A 19,150-nucleotide genomic window follows, 5' to 3' on the forward strand; every position below is an offset into this window, starting at 1 on the left:
CTTGGGTCAAATATTAAATCTCATAAAACAAAAAGGTCACTTTTACTGCATCTGTGCTGGCACACCACACACCAGCTCCATATGCCAAGGGCCCCGAGGGCACTCACAGCCCTGGCTGTCCTTGCCCACCCCCCAGGGCTCCCCTCACCCTGCCCATGGCCCAGGACCCCGTCTCAGCCCCCCGGGGCCATCAGGCACTGCTACATGCTGCCAAATGGCATTAATGAGCCCCCTCCCCAAACACGGAGTGGGGTTTTAGCCAGCGAGCGATAAGAGTGTGGCTACCTGGCCTGTAACAGCCTTGCTCAGGGTCCCTCGTTGGTGGCCACGCGCTCCCAGCCCTGCCAAATGCCAGGTGGGCTTGTTCGCCTGGGAGGTGATGGCTAGCATTCAGCTAGACTCCTTCAGACTTTTAAAATACATCCTTTTTTTTACTGATCTCACTGCAAAAGTCATTCTCCTAGAGCCAGTGCTGCTTGAAGAGAAGGCACCATCCTTCCCTCCATCCCTCCCTCCATCCCTCCCTCCATGCTCACCCTCACCGGCGTGCTGCATCCTGGGGCAGCGCAGGTACCGGGACCCCCGGCTCCTGCCTCGGTGCACCCTTCCCAGCAGTACATGCATTAATACATCTCAGATCCCGCTCAGAAGTTATGACCTGTGAGTGTTTCCCATGCCACCGCAGGAAAGGACAGGAAAAGAAAGCTGCAAAGGGTTCAGGCCCAGGTTCTTCCTGTTAAACTTAAAAAAAAAAATAATTACCTCCAGAGGCTTTCTCCAATGAGGATAATTCCAGCATGGAGCAAACCGAGCCCTGAAACCTCAGGAACTGGGTAAGGTAAAGGGAAATTTAGGTGAGGTGGAGACCGCTGCAAGACAAGTAAGTGGTCTGATGTCTAAAGAACAAAGTCAAAAGTTTATCAGGAAGTTGCATTGGGACATGGTTGAGACATCACAGGAGACAACATGTGGTCCCAACTGGGCCCTTACTGGGAGCAGCCTGGTACCGAATTTAGATAGCAGAGGTTTTACACTGGAAGAGGGCAGGTTTATATTGGACAGAAGGAAGAAATTCTTTCCTGTGAGGGTGGTGAGGCACTGGAAGAGGCTGCCCAGAGAAGCTGTGGATGCCCCATCCCTGGAAGTGTTCAAGGCCAGGCTGGATGGGGCTTTGAGCTGCCTGCTCTGGTGGGGGGTGTCCCTGCCCGTGGCAGGGGGGCTGGACTGGATGCCCTGTGAAGGTCCCTTCCAAACCACCCCGTGTCTCCCCGAAGCCTCTACACCTCAGGAAAGACCTGCACAGGCGGCGGGATCCCGAACGGCCCCCACCACCCGCGGGTCGAGGCTCTTTGGGGGCTGCCAGGCCGCGGCGGCCGCAGTCCCACGCCGCCGGGCCGCTGACGGCCGCCCGGGGCCCGCCGGGTCCCGCCGGCGGCGGGCGGAACCCCCGCGCAGGGGAACGGTTCCCAGTGCCGCGTGTTGCCGGCCGGCGGCGGCGGCGGGCGCGGGGGGGCGGTGGCGGCCGCCTCCTTCCTGCTGCCGGCGCGGGGGTGGCGGCGGCGGCGCGGCGGGGCCGGGGCATCGCGGGCCCGGGCGCCTCCTCCCCGCTCCTCGCTCTCTCTCCTCTCCTCCCCATGGCCGGGAACTTCTGGCAGAGCTCGCACTAGTGGGTGCCGCGGGGTGGCGGAGGAAGGGGGTGGCGGGGGGATGCGCTGCGGGCCGCCGCCGGGCTTTGTCCATTCATTGCCGGGGCGCGGCTCGGTGGGGAGGCCCGGCGGGGGCCAGGGGAGCGCGGCGGCGCCGGGGTCCGGTCTGGCAGCGGCGGCGGGGCCTGCTGGCCGGCGGAGCCCTGGCGGGAGGCGGGCTGGAGTTGTGAGAGCGGCCGGGGCCGCCCCGACCTGTGGGGGCTCTCCGTGAGGGGGAGCCGCCTCCCGGCGTCTCCGTCGGCTGCCGCCGTCTCCGGCCAAGGGGTGTGGGTGGCTGCGGTCCCCCGGGTGCAATGTATGTGTCCCCAGCGGCAGCCAGGGCTGAGCTGCCTTAAAATACCCCGTGCTGGGCGCGACCGGGTCTAAACGGGTGCCCAGGGTGTACTAAATATAACGTAAACCTTCCTCGTTACCCACAGGCACCTCAGATCTATACAGCCGGTTTAGTTGATATAGCTAAAAGCTAACCTTAATCCCTGCTAGTTAGTGGTTTGGTTTGGTTTTGGTTTTTTTTTTGATATCTAACTTTGAAAACCCCAGTGAACGTTTCCTTGAGGAGGTCGTGTGTGGCTTGGTTAAAGGCCACTAGCCCCTTAGCCCCGAGCCTTAACCTGTAATCTGCTGGCACGGGGTGGCTGGAGGGGGGGCACTCTCAATATAACGCTGACAAAGAGTTGCTGAAATTATTTCCCCTTCTTTTAGTTTACAATGGATTTTGGATAAACAAGATCTGTTGAAGGAACGCCAGAAAGACTTGAAATTTCTGACCGAAGAAGAATATTGGAAACTACAGATATTTTTTACTAATGGTAAAACTGTTTTGTTTTCATCTCTGCCATAAAATCTGTACAGCATCTGCCATGTCTAAATGCAAGTTTGAATTGCTTAGAGAGTGCAATGTTTTCATTGTGGTGTTCCGTACACTTTCACAACCTATTTTAACAAAGAACTGGAATATCAATAACATTGTCATTTGTGAGCTGTATTAACACAATTTTAGGAGAAATTACAGGCAAATTAGCTGCATATATAACATTTTAACCTGTGACGGGACAAAACATGGTACGTTTTCATATTTTCAAGAGGTTCTTACTTAAAAAGTACAGGGAGAACAAGCAGAAACTGCTAAGCTAGCATATGAGAGGCTCAGTGTCAAGCATTAATATTCAAACTGGGCTTTTGGTGGGCTTTTAGGCTGTGGTAAGTATTGTAGCTGATCTGTGCAGTCCTTTTGAACAGCAAAGCTTGGAAACTTGTTATTTGGGATCAGTTACGTTCTTTGAAACCTTCATCACAGCCTGCATCTTGCCGTGTGACTGATTCCCTGGCACCGAGTGGCTCTCAAATTGCCTACAAGTTTCTGAGAGCTGTTGGCAGGAAGCCTCTTCTCCAAAGGAGTTTGGGGCTTGTCTCTGAAGTTACCTAAGACTTACTTCATCCTGCAGAGTGTTTAACTCTAGGAATGGCCGCACTGGAGCATATCAGATTATGCAGGCACTTAAACTCTTTTGTGTGCAATTGTTCAGCATTTTAAAAAAATCTGCCTAAACAAAGGATATTGCTAAGAAGTACTTTTTTTGCAGACAGCTCTGAATATTTTCCACAGCAGTCCTTTAACGTACAGAATGCTTATTTTTTCAGCTATCTGGCCAGACATACTTGAGACAGAGAAGTTAAGTGACTTTCCCGAGGCCACTGGAAGATATTATGTCAGTGCTGGAATTGTATCTGTGAAAGATACTTATCCCAGCTTCTCTTTTGGCTTAGCTATTTTTATAATAATTGCGTATGCTGCAAATCTGATTGCTGTGGATACATCTGTGTTGTCGCTTACATGGCACCAGGAAATCAAGCTAGAAATCTGTTCAGTCAGTTCCTGAAATTCCTTGAGGTTAAACCAAAGTGTTGTAGCTTCATAATGCAAAAAGAGAAAGGGGGGTACTGATATTTATAAAACTGCATGTCTATGCTAATTTTCACTAGTATGAATTTGAATTATGAGATACACTTTTAAAAATGTTTCACTCCAGCATTTTTCTTGTGTAGACAAAGATTTACAAAGTAGACAAGGTGGTTTCAGTTCGGGGTTCTCAGGATCCTTGCCTCCCATGAAGGTTCAGTGTGTGACCTGCAGCAGCTGGGGAATGGCTCTGCCAACATCTCCCTTGTGCATGTACGACCTCAGCCTGCCCTGGAGGAGAGAGTGGTGCTGGGCTTTCACCCCTTCTCTAGCAGAGAGAGGCCACCTTCATGCAGAAGGCTCTCAGGGGCTGCTCTGTGCTGGTGGGAGCTCAGGCAGAGCTTGCTGTATTCAAGCCCTCGTTATGTGTTGTATCATCACCTGCCTCTGCGTAGGGATCCTGCTTTGGGTTTATGGAGCCTCCCCCTCTTCTCTCTCACCTCCTGTGTTACCTGGGTGGGGAGATGAGTCTTGGCCATGGCTTGTCACGTTCAGCATGTGCCTGCCCAGGGGATGGTTGTTCCCTAAAGCAACCAAGAAATTGCCCGGAGAAAGGCCGTTTCCTGCTGCCTCCTCATTGTAGAAGTGCAATAGATCACCAACCGATTGTATGGCCATGTGCAACTACTCGGACTGTTAATACTGTAGAGAAGGAAAGCTGTCATCTAAAATAGTTTGGAAAAGGGAATTGATGTTGATTTCTCTCTTTGGATCATCAAATCTTAGTAGAGTTTTTGGTTGAAAGGCACATTAATTGATTTCCCTTTCTGGTTTAGGGCAGAAGCTGTAATGTTTGTGTTGCAGGTTACCCAAGACATTCATATTTAAAACAATTTTTATTTAAAAAAACCACTGAAACCATGTATTTTGTAAACGTAAGGGAATAAATAATCCAGTAGTTTCTTTGGAAATATTTAAAAAATTAATTACAAGTATTGGACTTTTTCCCAGCGTATACAAGCTTCCATTTCATTAAGTCTCTCTAGGCTCTTGTCCATTTTTTTCCCTAAACCAAGCTTGATATTTCTCTGACAGCAGATGGCTTAACCGTTCCTGAAAATCCCATGGGAGTGAGAAACATATTTGGAGAATTCTGTTTAGCTTAGTATTTGGATTTTTCTGATGCCTTAATAGTAAGACAGCTTTGTAGCCCCATGGTCAAATCAAAGGGAAAAATCCTTTCAAACCTCTCAAGATACGCTGATAAATATTTTAATATTTGTACAGACATTGCATACCGAGCTTAACCTCTTTTCTGGCAGTATTGCTTGTCCTAGTGTCACTGGCAAACTAGTCTCAATTTGGCATTCTTGTTTTTAGGAAAAGAGTGGTATGACATGGACAGGAACTTCATGTTGCTTTGGGTAATCAAGAGTGGATGACAAATTAGTTACCTTTTCCTATGGGGGAAAAAAAAGTTGCTAATTATCAGTGCTGTTCAGGGTGGCTTTCTCCTTTTCTCCTACGTTCAGCCCTTTTTAGCCAACAGCTTCCCTTGATATTTGTGTGTTTTAAAATTTTGTGCTGCTCATTAGAAGTGAGAGTAGGGTGTACCCTGACTGTCCCCAGGCGATATGGGGTAAGGGCATGGGGAAAAAAATCTGGACTTGCGTGCTTAAGTAGAGACTAAGAACTCAGCAATGACTGATAACAGAATTGTTTGCTTTTTCCATCAGTGCTCACTGTCTTGATCTTGCTGTACATGTTTTAAATATATATTTAAGTGTATTTTAAATTACTGTTTTGGACATTTCTGGTGAGGAGGGGAAAAAAAGAAGAGGGAGTCTTAACACAGCCGAGACTTGCATAGAATAGTGGCCGTGAAGAATTATGCGAAAAATAACAAGTAGCAACCTTCTGTTTTGCTCTGCCATTCTCTATATCTGACCCCTGCTCTTAATCCCAGCTTGATGCATCTAATTTGCTTGGCGCCTTTCCTTTGCCTGGGAGGCCAAACAAGAGCTACCTGCACAGATGACACCAGGGTTGTTTTTTGGCCAACTGGCAGAGGACCACTGTGATGGAGCAGCTGACTGCATCCTCTGGTCTCCCACCCCCTCTCCCAAGACTAAATATGTCATTTTTTTAACACCTGCTGCCTCTGCCAAATTTAATGACCATGTTTGTGTTGGCAGCTTTAGTTGTTTGGAAAAAAAAAACAAACAACAAAACAAACATCCATTTTGCATGGCGCTGAAAAGCCGTAGACTGATATTGTAAGTATTTGGATTTGTTTTGCTCTAAAATGGAATACCCAAGCTTTTTGCCTTCTGAGATTTGTGTTGTCATCTTAAAGGTCGTACTCATTTTGTACACAACGAAGTCAAGTTGCCTTTCCCTTTTTAAAGGTGTCCACAAGCTTCAGGATGCAGTGCTTCTTCTTCACCTGCAGGTCTGTAGGTTTACAGCAACATGTTGTGTCACCGGAACGCTGTATCTGAACTGAGGGAGAAGACTGTGCTGCTGCTCTTTAGAATCCCCAGCACTAGTCGTGTTTTGAGATCCTTTGGTATTTGGTGTCAAATTGTTGTAAAAACTCAACTCAAGCTTTTGTTCATTTTTTTTTAAGTTATCCAGGCTTTAGGTGAACATCTTAAATTAAGACAACAAGTTATTGCCACTGCTACAGTCTACTTCAAGAGATTCTATGCCAGGTAGGACTGTTTACTATGATGGTACGAGAATAAAACATTTGCTAGGCACATTTTGGTAGCCCTTTAAAAATGCAGTTCTGTATTAAAAACAGTGCCACTTTTGTTTTCTGGATGGTGTAAAGCTTTTATGCTACTAAAGTTAACTTAAGCTTTGCTTTTTCAAAAGGAAGTGTGGTGCTCTTAATAGATTAATCGTTCTACGTGTATGAAACAACATATTATAATTTTGTTATAACATTTCAGATATTCCCTAAAAAGTATAGATCCAGTATTAATGGCTCCTACGTGTGTGTTTTTGGCATCCAAAGTAGAGGTATGAAGTATTACAATTTTTTAATGTAAAATTATGTGATGTATGAGAGAGAAACCGTTTAGGACTTTTAAACTTTTTGTCGTTCTTCATGCTTTGGGGGTTGAAACCTTCTCTTTTTTTGTATGGATTTCTATAGCAATTTAAGAAAAGGAGATGGAGAAGGCCTTCAAACATATTACTTAGTGTTTGATCTTTCACAATTTTGTCTGAATTACTAACCCTGAAGGGCCTCTGAAAACCGTAAAGAGTAATTTAAATGGCTGTTTCACTGTGGTACAGTGTTTACGTATTTACATACACTATCGCTTAAATTGTGCAGTTTGCCTTTCTGGTGTGTTTTTCCTTCTTTATGTTTACTCAAACTTTAAAACATAATTTGAAATGTTTTCCTAATTATCCTTTTCCCTTCCACGTAGTGAGGGATCTTCAGAGTTTACCACACTTTCATTACTTGAATTAAAAGTATGTTGTAGCTCATATGGCATCTTTGAGAAATTATCGTAAGGAACTGACCCATTAGGGATAGTGGTGAGAAGGCTCCAATGCCTCCACCATCAGAAGTCCACTTTGAATGTGGCCAAGAGTTAGCATCAGCTTGGGCACTGCTCTTAGTCCTCTGTAATGCAAGAAGTTTTTCAGCTGTCTGAGAAGTGTCAGCATAATGGAAAAAAATCAAATTGGCCAAATTGTGATATGTCAGCACTAATGAATTTTACAGGGGGAATTCAAATGCCTAGTGGATGGTAGAAGCAGTCCTACTAAACCAGTAGTTGCATGTGATACTGTTTTCTGTACAAAGACTGTGACACCTTCAAGTGTTTGGAAGAGATGAAGGAAAGGAGAAAGGTGCAGAATATTGGAGAGAGTATTTTTTATCAGCCTGTTAATTAAGCCTTTAAGAAAGTGCAAACGTAGAGCATACGTAGACAGATTTACCTTATCTCATAGAACAATTACTAGAAGTCAGTGCAGCCTTTTTTACGCTATGGCTTCTGCAACTCTAGAGGGCAGCTATAGTGGTAATGATTCTGCTATGCACTTCTCTGAAAGAATGTTGTCCATAGAAATTTTTAATCTTGCTGACTATCTCAGCAGAGAAGCTAAGGCTTTGTGGAAACATAGTAAAAAAAGGTAGTTAATGACAGGTTTCTAAAGGCAGTTTTTTCTCCAAGCCCGTTAAGGAAAAACAACGTACCTTCTTGAAGCCCTCTTGTCTATCTTATCTTGTAGGGTGTTAGCCAGCTAAGCTTTTGTGGCTTTGGTACCTTTCGTAAATGTTTACTGTCTCTCCGTAACTCAAACAGCAAAGTAACTAATAAATGAAAAAACTCTTTACCTAAAATCCTTTAATTTACTCTGTTCACCTTAAGAAAAAAAGAAAAAGAAAGAAAAAGGGGTGGGGAAAAAAAGAAATACTGCGTAAAGAAGCCCATTTTAGTAAGAAGCCATTATTTTAATTTGATAACAGTATGAGTACATGGTATTTCAGGTGGTTCACCTCATTTACCATTCCTTTTCTTCAGGAATTTGGTGTTGTTTCAAATACAAGGTTGATTTCTGCTGCTACTTCTGTATGTAAGTATTAATGATTTTCATTATACTGTAGTTAGTATAATGTAGTATAACTCTGTAGGGAGATCAGACATTTTCTTTGTGTTTTTTTTTTTTTGTTCTATTTTGTTTTTAAAAGGTAGCCTTTTATCAAGTCATTGGGGGGCTTGCATGTTGACTGCTAGGAGCCAATTAAAGCTATACAGAATAAATAACTTCTGTTTTTAAATTTGGAAACAGAAGGGTCCTTTCTCTATTACTTTTTGGTTGATTCTCATTTGAACTTATGCCAAGCATAAATAAAACCAAAGTAATAAAATTAAACTATTGAGGTTTATAAACAGCCTTGAGTAGTAAATTGATTTCTGAACTACTCAAAGATAGCTTTGGAAACTTAGGGCTTTATTTGTCTGTTTTATAGCAGGTATGTCTCCAAGGAAGTACCTGTTTTCAGAATTTTTGGTAGGCTCCATACCTCCTAATTTTTTAATCCGTTTTTCCCCATCATAATATTAGTCTCTGCACGTGATACTTATTTCTAAAAATACATCTTATAACCTACATACTGTTCACAAATAAAGGCAATAAAATCACGCTGTAGTTACTTCGTTCTCTATCTTTCACACCTGCCTCGTACTTTCCAGTTCCTGTAGCTTGCATCTCATCCTTCAAGGTCTTAGTGATGGCTTCCTTAATTGAACGCTATTATTTGACCCAGAAGGTCCAGCTGCTCTCAGGAGACAATTCGTGGCTGTGCTCTTCAAAATGTAGGTCAGTGCTTTCAAAATCCCTCCTAGCTGTTGAGGGGACAGGTGACTGGCTGCATCTGTAGCCTCCACATGCAGTAAGTGCATCAGTCCATGGGGCTGGCCTTATGACAGTTCCACCATCAGGAACTGAAACGCATCTTCAGTGCCAGCATGACCAAGACCAGTACTGGATTTAGCAATAAGAGTTGCTATTTTTACAGCAGTAGCATCTCAAAGCACTGACCTGTGTGGCAGTTTTGATGCATCAGTGAGAAAGCTGGATGGATTTTGGTAAATACGCAGTAGCTGATTTTACTTGGACTTCTTCTCCTGAGCCATGCTGTTGCTGAAAATCCCAATTCTCAGAATCCCACAGAAGATGGCCCCCACACAGTTCTTCCTTCAGACCTAGAAGCCCTGCCTGTCCTGATAAGTGCTCTGCATGTCATGAAAGTGGGGACAAAAAGCAACATGCTTTCTCCTAGTGTTTATGTCTCTTACTCTACCTGGTCTTCCTTTACCAGAGTTGCTTCAGTAGCGTGCAGCAATTTTTTTGGAGGCCTTCATAGAAAAGGTGAAAAAAGAGGAGGTGAGACAACTAAAGAAAAGCTAATGAAAGGGATGACTAGCACAATAGTGGTCAGTTGAAAAGGTTTGTTTGCTTTTAGTTAGGTAGAAACATGAAGTTAGTAACACATGCTTCTTTGTGAGGAAGATAATCTCAGATTGGTTTCTGGCAACCTCTTCAAAAGCTTTTCACTCTGTTTCTACGGCTCCATATGGTTGTGTCTGCAGCTTGCTTTGTGGGGAAAATGTTTTGTTTCCCTATCTGCCCCTTCAAAGTGGTTTATTTTTTTACTATGTATCTCTTCAGTTTGCATGCTTCTTGAGAAATTGGTTTTATTCATTCTTCTCCTTCTTGAACTCATTAAAATTTCCAAGCAACAGCCTAGTTGTATTGTCCTACGGCAAATTTTCCAGCAAAGGCCACCATAGGTCTAAATGTTGAATTCTTTAGTCCAGAGGACTGGCACTATCATTTCATCAAAGTGAACGGCGTACTGATTTTCTAGATGTAGTATCGGTTCGTATTATACTGTCATTAATATAAGGACTATTGTCCACTTCCAGGATGTTTAAATGTTACCTGTTTTCCTTGGAGGACAGGGACTTAAAATAGATGTTAAAATGTTTCACTTGTACAAATCTCAAATCCACGTCCTCATGTGTACTTAAGTTTTTCTTTGCTCAGCATTCCAATATGAGGTCACTCTGGTTTTGCAACTTAACAGAATTCTTAACAGTGCACTATTTGTACCTGTTCTCATTGTAAAATGCATGAGGATAATTAGGTATCTAAATTAGGGATCATCATAAGCTAGAAAACCGAGGATATATTTGAACATTCCCTTGGAGGCAAGTGTCTTGAACCATATTGGATGCCTAACCAGATGCTTAGGTGTCTCTTTCAAGGAGAGAAACACCCTTGAAATGTCTGATAATCCAGTGCCTAGGACATTTGTCATCAGTGTGGTGCATTGACTTCTTGCTTTCAATTTGAGCCTGTTTTTTGCATATCCAAAATCTTTGTGTTGTGGACATACAAGAGCTTTTGGCTGAGCTCTCTCACTCTGCCCTTGGTCTTGCTTTTCTAAGGCTTCATTACATGGTTTAAAATCTTGCATGTTGAAGGATCAAGCCTATGTAAAAAAAATCGCATCTGAAAATTCCATTTGGATTTAGTGTCGGAACTGAGATCCTGAAGAGATCACCAGGTTTGGAGTGACATCAGTGGGTAGATAGCTCTCTGAATGATAACTTGTGGAAAACTAGGTGCCCACAAGCTAGTTGCTAGTTAATCAGATTTAAGGGTGCCCAAAGCAGCAGACAAATGTCTGACTGAGTACCTGTGAGTATCTGGGTTTCAGGTGTATTTCTCTTTCCCTTTCAGGATCTTAAATCTTATCACTTAACTTTTCTCTTTCAAAAACAAACCTTTTGCGCTGCAAACAGATGAGTTAATAGAAAGGGAAAGAAGTGAAAGTATTAATTACGTAATTTTTAACATACTCATTTCTCTTTGCTGTAGTGAAAACTAGGTTTTCGTATGCCTTCCCGAAGGAGTTTCCTTATAGGATGAACCATGTAAGTATCCTGTTCGAAGTACAACTCGATCAAATAAATTAAAAGACAAATAAGTGTTAGCAGGAAATTGTGTCTTTTAAATTGTAAGAAAGAAATATTTTCATCTTCATATGTCAGGGTGCTTATAATTAGTTTTAGATAGTTTATCGGGAAAGTTACTTCTAAACGTAATAAACCTCCCATAACCTTCTTTCCTTAAGTTGTTGATGGGAGTGCTATAAAGAGAAGTGATGTGACTGGGTGACTGAAATAGTGATTTTTAGTATAGTATGATGATACTTTTAAAGCTTTAGCTTTTTTTGAATGTTCTTGTTTACAAATACATTGCTGCAGGGAAGGTAAATAGCCCTCGCACCTGGGATACGTCAAGCTTGCACACAGGAGCAGTTGCTTAGAGAAAGCAGTTTTATTTTTGCATATAAAATGTAATGGCTTTTGAAAAAATAATTTTTATTTATTAGTTAAAATTTAGATCTACCAGTGGTTTTCAAGGTGTTCTCAGTCACAATGCTGAGAAATTTTGTAGTTTTTCTTGAAACCAGTTTTGACCTGTGCTGTAGTATTTTGAAAGTTAAACAGAATTAATTATTTTTAGATTGACTGTGACAAATACTGCTTTTCACCCAAACTAGAAAGCCAAATGATATATCAGAATATAAAACATCTAAGACCTTGCAATAAAAATGCGCTGCTATTTTACAGATAAAAGCAAATGGAAATGTATTTCGGAGTACTGCTTTCCTGTAGCCAAAGCGGTCCAGTCTTTTCTTTGGTATCACTAATACGTCACTATCTCTATGGAAAGTGAGAGCTGATTTAATTGCTGCGATTGGACAGAATATTTCATATGACATTAAATCTGAAAATACTTTAAAAGCCCATTTGGCTTGTTAGTGGCCTGATGAAGAGGCTCTAATTCTACAAAAAGGACTTCTCTGTTGCTTTTAAGTATTTATACACAGGGAACAATTTGCTGCTGTTGAAACAAATCAGACAGGTACTGCCAGTGAAGTAGTCTTTCCTAGTAAACTTGATCCAAAATGTTTAAATGCATTGTTATTCTGACTGGGGTTAAGTTCTAATGATGGTAAGGCAATGGCTAATAATAGTTTGATTTTTGTTTGGTTTTGTAGTTTCAGAGGAGTTGCATTTAGGACTGTTAGAAATACGTGTTGAGAAATCCTGTGGATTCATGACGTTAAACTGGATGCCGGTTAATTCTTTCTGTTGTCTGAAACATGCTGCTGTTTAACTGTGATTTTACTTCTTTGCAGATACTAGAATGTGAATTCTATCTCCTAGAATTAATGGTAGGTGGGCTTTTTTGGTGGTTTGCCTTTTTTTAATTTTTTTTTTGGTGTTGCCTCAGTTTACTTTTTACTGATGAAGAATATTTTGAATTTTGTGCTATGAAATATGCATTATGCTGTCTCCCCCCCCCCGCCCCACCCCCACCCCGTCTCCAATTTTAGAATGATGTCTGTGGAGGTCTAACGTTTACATTTTTCATCAGAGTTTTGCATACAGGAGTTTTATCATCAGTAACTGCATTTGCAAGAAGTTATGCTTTGGGGTTTAATTTATTTTTGCAGTACACTATGCAATATGTAGTACGTGTGATAACTATGTCTCGCTTCAGTGTTCAGCACATGTATCTTAATGCAGCTTTTCCCTATAGTGTCCATACAGTTGGCTGCTTTCAGCAAGAAGATTATTCCTTCTTGTTTACACCAACCTGGGCCTGAAAAGAGGGGATTTGAGAGCGAGAGCAGTGGATTTTTTTTCTTTCTTCCTTTCCAAACCAGTGTCAATTATTTTGGCGTGCTTTCCATGTATGGTATTTAGTGACAGACTGTTTTCTGGCAGTGTTTTATATTTCCAACTGGGAATTACGGGTTCGTAAGCAAATGAGGTTTCAGTGTGCTGCAGATGCGGCTTTTTCTGTCTCTTAGGGGAAAGACATTGACAGACTGGCAACCATGCTATGTAATGGTATTCTAGAGAGAGCACTGCCCTCATTAGAGCAGGGTTAGGTGTCAGAATGCTACTTAAAAAAAATAAAATCAGTAATTGACTTGTAAACCAAATGTTGTATTTTTTTAATATGAACTGACAACACAGTCTGCATTGTAATCTAACTTTTATCCCGTTGACGTTTTTCCTAGGACTGCTGTTTGATAGTATATCATCCTTATAGACCTTTGCTCCAATATGTGCAAGATATGGGCCAAGAAGACATGCTGCTACCTCTTGCATGGTAATGAAGACAATGATTAACAGTAGTGCCTCCTTTCAGCAAGAAAGCGAGTATTTAACAGTTACGCTTCAGAGGTGTTTAAGCAAAAGCAGACTTAGCTATATTTGAATACAAAGGGTGCCCTAGTTAACCTGTGCAGGTATACGTCTCCGACTTAGCTTATTCTGTCTTTAACCCTGTAATGATTTTACTTTGCAGCGATCTAATTTTTATTTTTAGACTAGCTCTAATAGCACAGTTTTTTACACTACTGAATGGCGACTATGAGCAGAAGTAATCTTTTCCTATTAATGTCAGCTTTCTCTTGTATCTCATCATAGGAGCAATATATAGGGGTTTTTAGCTGTGTTATCAGAAGTCTTGAACTGTTTCTCAAACACAGAAAGACAATAAAAATACTTTTTATGCTTGCCCTTACTTACTTGTGAAAGAGGTATAATTATTTTACGGCATGTGTCAATACCCTCTGCAGAAAGACATTCATGATGCTATAACACAGTGCTTCCAAATAAACTTCTGCTGTGACTACAAGGAAAAAAATGAAAGGCTTTAAGAGATTTTTTACAAGGGAAGAGATCTCTTCCCTTGCTGTTTTGCCCTGCAGCCTTACTGTTTCTACCATCTGGGAAAATATTTATAAACTAACAGCAGCTTTTTGAAGTCATATAGTCTAAAGGTGAATAGGGCAATACTTACAAGTTGTTTTTTGCACAGGAGGATAGTGAATGACACATATAGAACTGATCTTTGTCTGCTGTACCCTCCTTTCATGATAGCTCTAGGTAAGTAACACAAGTAATGTTTCTTGTCCTGTTTAAATGGATGTATTCTGTGCCTGTCCCATCAACAAGCATTTCCTTAGAGCGACCTCACAAGGTGCTTCAGTTTGTGTTTCATGCAGTGCTGACAGTGTAGCCTTGCAATTTAGCAAGCCTTGAAGAAAAATCAGATCATGAATCCCGAGTTTCCTCTGGTGAACCGTATACTGTTTTGTCTGACTTATAAAAAATAGAATGTTTCTAACTGTATTGAGAGCGGATCTTTGTTCAATATCCATGTCGCCTGATCTTTGCAGCTTGCCTACATGTGGCCTGTGTTGTCCAGCAGAAGGATGCAAGGCAATGGTTTGCTGAGCTATCTGTTGATATGGAAAAGGTACTCTATTTTTTCCTCCCACCACCTGTTAACAGATCGACCAGAAATGGTAGTCATGGTTATAAAACTGTCGTCTTCCATGTCTGCGATACTGATTTGAACTTCATTCAGTGATCACGTGTTAAGCACTGTTGAAATCGGGCAGATCTCATGGGAAGGGAGACAACGTCAGGTCATTCGGTTATCACCCTGCTCTGAAAGTTAAGACAGAACCATTGTGTAATGGCAAAGTGTTGCTGGTGTTGTCATTTTTCAGATGGAAATATAAAACCTTTGCATTTTTTTGCCAGAAAAAGAATTCCCAGTGTTTTTTGTCACTCAAGATAGACTTTTAAATTCTAGTGCATGTAATTTTCTGATTCTCCTTTCAGCATCATGCCTCCATACTGTTCTCATTTTCTCCCTATAAATCTACATAGTATAGCAGAGTGTAAAATGTTCCTGACGCTTTGAGGATGACCAGGGCCGTGACTTCAGTCAGTGTTAAACAGGGGGACACCAAGGTCATTCAGTTCTGAGTTTGCTGCTATTACAAATTCTATGTCAAATAATCCCCTTCATAAATTTATCAGATTCCAAGGTGCAGTTGTTCTCATACTATTAATGTTCTTCATCTTCATTAGTTCCTTTTACTTTTTAGGTTGACTTTTTTAACCTTTGTTTAGCTCCAGCAAGCAAGTCGAACTAGTACACATACTCCTTATCACACTGTTTTTCAGTCTGTCTTTTTTGAAACTGGGAGTCTGGAATTAAATAACATGTTATGGATGAGACGTACCATTGCCCTCTGCGCTCTGTATTGCCCTTTATCCCACTGATGATACCCTGGCGTTGTATTTGTATTCCAGGATTTGTCTTCAAATTTAAGCGCAGTGTGGATGCTGTGCTGCATCAAGAGTTCTGTGAATTACGCTGTCGTGCATGTAAAAGGAGGGTGATAATAAATTGGCAGCAGAGGGAGAACCAACCTATATTTGACAGATAAGGTTACCATAAGCTTCATACTGAACACATTTGAATGTTCACACGTCCTGGTTCTCACCCCAGTGAAACAATCTAAACTTGATTTTTTTACATTAACACCACGGACCTCGTAGCCAACTAGGACTTCTGTTTCAAAGATACATATTGTTCTCGCATTTAATCAAAAGACCATGTATTAAAAAGAAGAAAGAATTCTACTTTATTAATTTAGCGAATGATGAAACAAGTATTATCCACCTTTTGTATAGGATATTGCACTAGAAATTTAATAGGAAATTAAGGTAGTTAAGTTGCAGTAGATAGAAAATGTCCAAACTGGTAGAGAATGCTTATGCTTCCAGAAGTGGAATATGAAAGTTCAACAATTCTTATTATGTGCATATAAGAATATAATAAGAATATATAATAATAAGACGACGACTACAGTAAGAATAAGAAGTATTTAGACACTCCTTGGCTCTTTATTTCTTGGTAGGAAGGAATTCAGACCAATGTTTTGTGGTTTGGGCCTTTTTTCCCCCTACGCTGTGTCTCTGATGTGTATAGAACTTTGATAGTCACCAGCTACTGTACTGGTCACCTAGCTGCAATCATGCTGCCAGCTGTCTGTATTTTCCGAGCAGCATAGATATAAGCTGTGACCGTCGTTGCAAGTAAATAAATAAAAAGCTCTTCAGCTTGCAGGGGCGGAGAAGTGGTATATACAGTCAAATGGGAGGGAAAGTATACTGTTCAGGCTTCCATTCACAATTAAATCAGAAAACTACTTGTAGTAATGGTTGATTGCCAGACCAGATTAAATATGAGACGGCTCTGTTTATATTATGAAAATTGTGCTAGTTAATTTCAGTTTGGGGCGTGTTTAATTAATTACACACTTAAACTGACTGTGACAGAGATAAAATCACTATTGTGCCTGACCTTGCGATCTGTTTTCTTTCTAATCAGATTTTAGAAATAATCAGGGTTATTCTGAAGCTGTACGAGCAGTGGAAGAACTTTGATGAGAGGAAAGAGATGGCTACTATTCTTAGTAAAATGCCTAAACCAAAACCACCTCCAAACAGGTACTGTACTTCCTTAATATACCTTGCATATGGAAAAACATCTTAAGAATGAGTAAATGTTTAATTTGAGGTACAGCATATGTTTTTACAGTGCAGGCCTTTCTATTATAAACAGCCCGTCTGACTGTTGAGGAGCTAGTGAGAAGCAGAACATTCATTGTTTTATGGAACGCATTAATGTAATTAGAAGGTGATCGATACCACTTAGCAAATGTGAGGAACCGCGGTGTGAGGCTCTGTGACTGGGCCAGATTCCTTGGAACTAGGCCTGCTTGATGTCGTATTTGATTACTGCGATTAAAGATCACTGTCGGGGATCCGCACAAGCAAATCCCTGCACACTGTAATCCCGTGCTTATGTAATGTGAACTTTGAAATGTTGACTTCAGAAGTAGATTCAGCAGGCAGCTGTATGGGGATGTATTGAAATTATTATTCAAATGAATACTTAATGCATGCTGAGAATAACCTTTGCATTTTTTTATGAAATTCAGCAGAATATCCTGACTTATTTGTGTATATGTTGAAGTATTTTCCTTCAAAAGGTTTTTACTACTTTCAGAATACTGTATTTTTTAATAAATAAAAAAAAAGACAAAAATGTAATATGGTGCTTATTTTTGAAGACACGTGTTTTTGTGTTTTCTTTTCTTCCAAACAGTGAAGGAGAACAGGGTCCAAATGGTAGCCAGAACTCTAGTTATAGCCAATCTTAAAACATTCCAAAGAATTTCTTTATGGACCACTTTGACTCGAGACATCCTGGGATCTTTACCTGCGTTCATGAAATGGACAGAAAGTTTTAGTAACATCTTTGACGAAGAACTTGAAGAATAAATAGCTTGTTTGTGTCAAGCATTTTGAAAGCTTTTTCTCTAAAACTGCATCATTTTCTCTGACGCTGGAGCAAATGTACTAAGATCTTTCAGTGTAAGGAATCAAACGATAAACCCAGCTGCAAAAGATTAACACTGTCCACTCAAAACAAATAGTTCATGATCGGTTTTGTTTGCTTTGAGAAAATTGTAACTTGCCATTGAAGTGAACTATTTTTAAAGCGACAATAACCTGAAGCCTAAGTGTAACTGTATTAATGACTTGTGTTGTCTTCATTTTGTTTGTGACTGAAGGAAGATAGTGCACTGTATGTTAAATCTATTCATTACCTTGAATTTTGTTGATTTTTAAAAAAAAATTAATATGGATTCTGTAACAAGTGACACAGCAACCCTTCAGAAACAAAGCCTAGAAGAGCCTGCAAAGAATATTGTTACAGTTTTAATGAAAGCTGCAGGAATGAAATTCAGTTCCTTTTTTGGATTAGAAAAATGCTGTTTTACTCATAGATGTACTTGGATGTTTTTGCCATGAAGCGTAGTAGCCCAGCTTACCAGAGAAGTGCAATATGTATAGTGATTCTGCAGTTTTCTTAAACATTTCAAGTGTTAGGAATGAAAAAAAAACCCCAGCATACTATGAATTTTTTTGCAAGTAAATGTACTGTATGGTACTATTGGAATATTTCACAATCAAGTACAAATCTGGATATAATTCCTATTTTTTATGGTGGATTTTTTTGTACAAAAGATATACACTGTTAGTCTGCCTTCACTGTTAGTGTGAATTTGTGTGGTTCATTAGAGAGTTTATTTAAGAGGATCAAGCTTTTGGTGAGTTTCATACTGGCTAATTTTAATTGTGGTGTTAGGAGCAACTCTTTAGAATAACTGAAATGGGATTCCTTGGTTAACTACGTGCTGGAGAAAATGAGATACCTTCAAACAGGCGGCCATATCCTGTGTTCCTTACTCAGGCAGATAATCCCACTGAAATCAGGAATTGGCCTAAATCGAATTTCTTGATTTTTAGATAACTTTGTTTTTAATGAAGTTCTGTACAGCTTCATTTTGACTGATGATGCCGACTTGCCCGAGTATAAGAATTGAATGATTAAAATAAAGTTCAGTAACATTGTTCTCAATTATTTTTTTTTCCTGAAGCAACACATTTCACTGGTCTGAAATATTGGAGGGAAGTTCTTGAAAGCCCTTGCTCTATGATGCGTCTTGGTTCAAAAAACTGTCCCCTTAAAAAAAAACAACCTGTTTTTTGCAAATACCTGTCTTTGTAATTGGCTGGTCATTCAGTGAAATACAACGGAAGTGTGTTTGTATGTAGCCCATTAGGCTACTAGCATTTATTTCTGTTCAGGTTATTTTTGTAAAGTATTAGGTAAACAAGCCCAAACCACTTTGGTGAGATGGAAAATATATACATTTTGGTCTTTGCTACTTTTGTTGCCATTTGATCCATACCTTTTATAGCCAGTTGATTGATAAAGTGGAATTTGGCTATTTACCTTTGTTTCTTGAAGTCTAAAATGTGCTATTTGTAATGTGGACTTGGGGACTAGAAATAAATCAATGCAACTTGACCACTGTGTGTAGTTCTTAAACAGGAACTATTCTTTAGGTAAATGTCAGTCTTCTCACATATACCACATAATCTGCTAAGAAAGCAAGTGTTTTGAAATTAGGGATTTCACGCTATTAATGAAGAATTCCGACTGGAGTGATTAAAAGTTTTCTGGCTGCTCAAGAGCCTTTGCA

At 40.7% G+C, this 19,150-nt stretch overlaps 1 protein-coding gene across 2 annotated transcripts; it reads left to right on the plus strand.

Annotated features, from left to right (window-relative positions):
* Window positions 1-1,527: 1,527 nt before the first annotated feature.
* Window positions 1,528-18,975, plus strand: CCNC (cyclin C). Of its 2 annotated transcripts, XM_074581046.1 has the most exons (12): window positions 1,528-1,666; window positions 2,409-2,515; window positions 6,236-6,320; window positions 6,564-6,633; window positions 8,157-8,208; window positions 11,023-11,078; window positions 12,353-12,388; window positions 13,244-13,335; window positions 14,050-14,117; window positions 14,411-14,490; window positions 16,423-16,541; window positions 17,203-18,975. In XM_074581046.1, the coding sequence occupies exons 1-12, from the start codon at window positions 1,635-1,637 to the stop codon at window positions 17,255-17,257; spliced, it is 852 nt and encodes a 283-aa protein (XP_074437147.1). In that variant the 5' UTR covers window positions 1,528-1,634; the 3' UTR covers window positions 17,258-18,975. The 2 variants fall into 2 exon arrangements, with proteins under 2 accessions (XP_074437147.1, XP_074437148.1); XM_074581047.1 differs by lacking the exons at window positions 1,528-1,666; window positions 6,236-6,320.
* Window positions 18,976-19,150: the final 175 nt, after the last annotated feature.

This window comes from Larus michahellis, chromosome 3 (assembly GCF_964199755.1).
Source record: "Larus michahellis chromosome 3, bLarMic1.1, whole genome shotgun sequence".
NCBI lineage: Eukaryota > Metazoa > Chordata > Aves > Charadriiformes > Laridae > Larus > Larus michahellis.